General features: G+C 28.5%; 1 protein-coding gene across 1 annotated transcript in view; it reads right to left on the bottom strand.

Annotated features, from left to right (window-relative positions):
- The window catches only part of HELRODRAFT_184821 (hypothetical protein), a 10571-nt gene extending 7597 nt beyond the window's left edge, over window positions 1–2974 (bottom strand). Inside the window, exon 1 of the mRNA XM_009010885.1 lies at window positions 2851–2974. Within this exon, the coding sequence (XP_009009133.1) occupies window positions 2851–2968 (118 nt within the window). The 5' untranslated portion in view covers window positions 2969–2974. The remainder of the gene's footprint in view (window positions 1–2850) is intronic.
- Window positions 2975–6344: the final 3370 nt, after the last annotated feature.

Genomic DNA, 6344 nt, shown 5'->3' with positions numbered 1-6344 from the left:
AGTACAGGTATATAAAAACACCTTCTTCATTTCTGCCGCCATTTTATTTAGAGATCCATTCAAACCAGATATGACAGCAGCACTGTTAGTCAGGCTGCTAATCAACCACCACCATCACACTTGACGTAATTTCTCAACTGTGGCTTTATGTCATCATTGGTGAGAACATATGAAAAAATGTTAACTCCAATTGAGGACAATCAGAAAAAAGATTTTCAATTATGAAAAACTATTATTAGAATAAATTATAAAGTGACAAGCCGATAGGCAGCATAAAAGCTGAACATTTTGATAAAAGCTAACCAAATAACATACAGAAACCCTTTGTAACTAATAAAAATAAAGAAATATTCTGATCTAAAAAAGATGCAAGATCACCCAGCATTGTCTAATGTCATGTAAGTACAATTAGCTTAATGTTAGATCAACTGGCATTATAAAACAGGGTATAAATTGATGCACCAAAAGTGTGGTCACCATGTTTTGGAAGATGGTATTTTATGCCAATTGAGCAAGCAGGAAGAAATACACAACAGCATACAATTCTTTTTGTATAGATGAGTTTTTTGTGATGCAATACCTGTGATTTATCATCAGGAAGAATTTTTTTTATGTGCACATTATATGGACAAAAAATGAGACAATTATAAGGCAACATATGGCTTTCCAAAATATTTTTCTCTATCAAAAATGTATTTGCTCAAATTCACCAATTTTATAAAGCTAATGATGTTTTTGTCTAGATTTTTGAATCACAAACATCTCACACTTTTAGATGTACACATAATTGTACACATCAGCAAAGCTTTAGAACATCTTTACAATGTTTTTTCTCAGAAAATAATAACAGTTAATAATACTACCAAGCACACAACCAGAAACATAATATTTTCTAACAGTTCATTTCTCTGAATTCACTTTTAAAGAACCAACACCATCGTAACTTTTGATGTTTTCAAGTGATAAACAATGAAGCAACCAAAAAAAGTGTAAAATTAAAATGAACACAACATGCCACTCGTTTGAAACTAAACCAAATATGTAACAAAATGAAAAAATATGTTTAATAAATCATTAACTTATAATAAACAAAGTCTTCTTATAAAATTGTTTATTGTAGTTATAGAAAAATGTCTTAAAAATCACTAGATTTAAAAAGAGAGCAAACAATACTGAATTGAAATAAATTCATTTTTTTTCAAAGTCAGCCATTATCACTATCAGTCAATGCTGTCCAGTCCATGTCAACTTTTTCTCTAACTAACTGGCTGATGACTTGTATGCAAAAATCAATGAATATAGAAATAATTGTAATGTGTGATACAAAAGAATGTTTATATAAAAACCCTGAAAACAATTCTAATTAATCAAAACTCAATTTACTACACAAAAAAATAAATAATGCTTATTATTTTTATTTGTGTTCAAGTACATTTTAAAGTACATGTATTTTATTTATTGGGTTTTAATTTTAATGATGTTTTAATACTTTAGCCAAATTTCTAACCACTGTATATGCCAGTTTGCAGATCAGCTCCTGGTTTTTTAAAGTTTCGATTTATTTTCAAGTAATTCATTATTGGGTACATTTGGTGACTAGTCTTCATTGACATATCTTAATAGATTGTTTTTGTGAAAAGTTTGCCAGTTAAAGGTTAACTTTAATTCAATTTACAAATATTTAATTAGCCTTTGTATTGTATTACATATATTAATTCAATAGGATATGTTAGCTGTTGCTTTAATAGCCTTGATGTTTTTACTTCCAAGTAAATTGGATGCATTTGTTAATAGCAATTAATGCTCTATTTAATAAATTAAATAAATAATTAATAAATGTAATTATTAAACTGATTATTTTTGTATACAGATAACTCAGTGAAATAAACATCATTAGAAATATCAATCAAGAGTCTGAATTAATATAAACAACAAATCCATTACATATTACAGCAATAAATTAATTATAACACAAAGATGCAATAATGTAATGGTTTGGTATAGTTTATTCAACTTCTCTATTAATTAATTAATTAATAATTAATCTAATAACATTTGTTTTCAGGAATTTTTAATACAACACAGTACAAACATTAATTACATTTTTTAAAGTCATGTTTCATTAGATTAGATTACTATTAAATGAATAAAATATATACAAAAAGTCAATGAATTGAGCCATAAATACTACTACTTACTAACCTACAAACAAAACAAACAACATTTTATACATACATAACAACATATATAGTATATGGTATATATTATATACCATAATAATTTTTTTTTATACTTTTTTATGTACACACAGGAACTAACTAATCAAATACAGATATAAACAAACTTAATAACTTTATTTTTATTTACTTGACACTTATTATTAGATGATAAAATCCATCATTTATGTAACTTGTAACTGTCCTAATAATCATATGTTTGTAATGTTTGTAACAATATCAGGTTCTACCTAATATCCTTATTTAATTTGCACTTGAAATCATTTGTATTGAATCATAATGTATGATAGTATATAGTTATACTATAAAATAATATATATTTAAAATTTTAAACTGGCTGATAGATATATTTATATATAAATACTCAATACTGATAAGCATAGTATAGTTAATTATAGTATAGTTATTATTTTTAAGTTTATTTTTTAACACTACAACTAAAAAGAGCAAATAAGTTTTAAGCATAAAATTTAATATGATAGTAAAAACACTTCTTCCGTACTTTTATATTTTACTTATAGTCTTATATATACTAAATACTAAAACAACAGTAAAAATAAAATTTACCATGAATAAAAAAAAAACATAAAATTAAAATAACATAAAATCTGACCTAGCAGAAGTAACTTGAGTTCCTTCCTGGCATCCTTTTTATCTTTTTTCAGCTGCTTGTCAATTTCCTGGGTGATCCTCTTCTGCTCCTTCGCCTCCTCACTTAGACAACACGCCATTGCGTTGTTATCTTACTAAATCCTACTAAACGAAATTATATACGAGGCGGAGCTTTCTTATAAACATCCGCTCAGATGAAAAAAAAACTGTAAATACATAATTATTCCAAACCATCTGTTGAAGCTCAACACTATTTCCTGATAAAATAATATTTGGAATGGTGTTGCAAAATTTAAATACCATGAAGTTTAGTTATGGAATCGCTTCTGTGATTGAAGTAAACTAGACATACAGGCAATTAGAAACCAGTTAGCTTGACAAGTATTGTCTGCAAAGTTTTACAGAAGATTCTCAAAAACAAACTATAAAACATCTTTTCGAAAACAGCACACTTAAAAGTCAACACGCAAACATGTTTTTTAAACATAAGGTTATGCAACACTATACTTGTTAGAACTTTTGAGACAGCTTATGAAAACTTAGACCAGGGTATAAAACTATAGATATAATTTATTTTGACTTTGCAAAAGCATTTGATCAATTACCACAAAAACGATTACATACAAAGCTAGAGGTTGTTATAATAATCGAAAACTTGCTGATACAGGTAGCTACCCGGAGGACAAAAAAGGAGAAAGTGAGTATAAGAGGTTACTGTACAAAATGTGTCGACGTACTTGGGCGGAGTACCTCGGACTCGGTGCCTGGGCCAATACCGTTACTTCTTATCAGTAATGATATTAAAAATAGATTTATCTCCAAACTTGTCAAATTGGCAGATGACATTACATAGAAAAGTTAGCAGCAATGAAAGTGTGGAAAAATATGTGAAGACCTAAAAAGATTTTACCAATGGGGCAGATAACTGGTGGATAACGTTCAACATTGAGAAATGCTCTTTCATACTTAATAGAACCATAACAAAGAAAATATACTCGAGTTTGGAAAAAGACCCTTGAAAGTCTCATCAGAAGGGATTGACTTTGAAATAGGTGAGCTCAAAAGGCACGCGCATCCAAAATATACATATTGAGGCAACAAAAATGTAAATAAAACCTTCACTGTGACAAAGAGAATGGTGATCTGCAGAAACAGACATCATAACGCTGTGCGACCAAAGTTAGAATATCGCAAACAGATGATGATGCCCCATTGGCAAAATGATTAAAACCTTTGAAAAAAATCAGCTTTGAGTAGCAAGAATGACCAAAGGATGTATAAGGATTTATGATGGTGCTCCAAACGGGAATGAATAGCAATGTAAGGATTTCATATTTTTTAGTTTTAGAGTAAAGATAGTATCGTATTTAGTATAATGTATTCTATTATCGTTAGAAGGATTTTTCAAAAATATTTTTTTAATTTTATGATTTGCAAAATTAAAAGACTTTTAGTAAGCAAGGTAATTTTTTTCTTTATTATAGACAAAAAAATATTTGTATCATTTATAGATAGAATAGAAAATGAAATATATAGCATATGAAATATATAAATTATTATTGATACTTAAGGAAAAATGAAAAAAAATTATTGATTTTATCTTGATCAGAGTTAAGAGAAACACGTTGACTGAAGGTAAAAATAGAGTGATGGTCAGTAAAAATAATACCAGATAAATACGTTTGATGAAGAAAATTTTGAAATGCCAGAAAACAATGACGAAAGAAACAGCAGATACGTTGGCAGATGATCAAACAGTTTTGAAGGGCGGTGGACATATTAATGTGCAAGAATTTTATCTTATTGAATCAAGGTAAGAAACAGAAGAAGGGTTTGTTGTCATAACGGCTCTTCTCAATCAAGCCTCACCGCAGGTTACCAACAGGTTACTCCTTTTATTGCCACGTGACTTTTCAATTGTTTTAAGGGAATTAAGCTTTTTCCTAACGTGTTACTTCTCTTATTTCATTACAACAGGTTCATGAGCAGTATTTGCATTCGTTCGTACTTTGATGACAAACAAGTTCTGATACAACAAAAGCGGTTAGGCTAAGTTATTTTTTTATATTAAAGTTTAATCGTTAAAATTTGTAATGAACAAATTTGAATTTTTTAAATATAATTGTTTACACAGAAATAATTGTGCTATAGAAAGTAAAAAAAAATGGATTTTTTGGGACATAAAAACTAAACATTGCGAAAGTTATAATTATTCTGAAACGCCGAAAATTAGCGCATCGAAAGCAATCCAAGGAATACTGGTCATTTTGCGGACTGGCCAGTGAAAATGCAAGTATGTTGTACATCGCACACATCAGATAGTGGCCAAGCGAGCCTTCCTATGAGCAAACCGGCGGGCAATAACGTGTATCATATAACAAATATAACATGTTGAATAATATTATTACTGTGTCATATTACTATATTATTGTATAATGCTCTTCAATAACATACAGGCAGTTGTATTGCACGCATAGAGTACAAGATGGCGATGACATTCTCTAAACACTATATGTATTCAGTGCTACGTATTTATTATAATAAATAATTGAAACGATATTTTTGTAGGCTTTTAAAAAATCACATGTTTCAATCTCCAGTTTTAATTACAGCATTTTTTGCTATACAACAGTGTTGTTCGAAATTAAAGTTAGACCCATACGTTTACTTAAATTTCCTTATATTTCATATTATTAACAATTTATAATATACTGTTGTTTCAAAATTTTGTTTAATGATATTTATAAATTGAATGGGATATGGAATTTTGTTTTGAATGGACAAAGCCTGGCCTGGTCTGCAAGAGGTCTCGCAACCACGGATGCTTGCACGTCTCGGAGAAATCAATAACAAAGCAAAACATTGTCTCATGTTGCAACAGACCTTGAACACAACAGAATTTGATATTTATGAGGTATTTTTATATTTTTTAAACGTTTCGGAAGCATATACATTTTTTATAAAAAATTCAAGATATAAAACAGAGTAAAAGGTACGTGGGGCTTATATATGAATTTTTAATTATTATAACAAAATATCGTAAGAACGTTTACGGAAGTGGCGATAGATGCTGCTGCTACTTTTTAGTAATAAAAATATTGAAGCAGCATTTGATGGACGTGTTTCTAACAGTTCATTTCAGTTGTTTTTAAAGTGCCAACTGGCAATTTATTATTCACTATCATTAAAACGTCTAAACTATTGTTCTAATTGCTATTTATGTTGTAATTTTCAATTAGATCATGTATAAAGCAGATGTTCTTACAAAAATTTCAGAATAAATTGTCCGGTAAAACCGATTATAAATTGATGATAATACAACTAAGAAAAAAATAGTCAATAAATTAACGTATTTGGGATATATCAGAAAATGATTGTAAAATAATTTATATCTTGATAGTCTCACAATTGGAAGAATAATTTAAGTTTTTTAAATTATGAAATGGAATTAAATTTAATATATTTCAGTTTGTTTACTTGGTCCTAGTTACTCGA

Source organism: Helobdella robusta (genome assembly GCF_000326865.2).
Source record: "Helobdella robusta unplaced genomic scaffold HELROscaffold_1, whole genome shotgun sequence".
NCBI classification, from domain to species: Eukaryota; Metazoa; Annelida; class Clitellata; order Rhynchobdellida; family Glossiphoniidae; genus Helobdella; species Helobdella robusta.
This window is presented reverse-complemented; position numbering and strand designations above follow the sequence as displayed.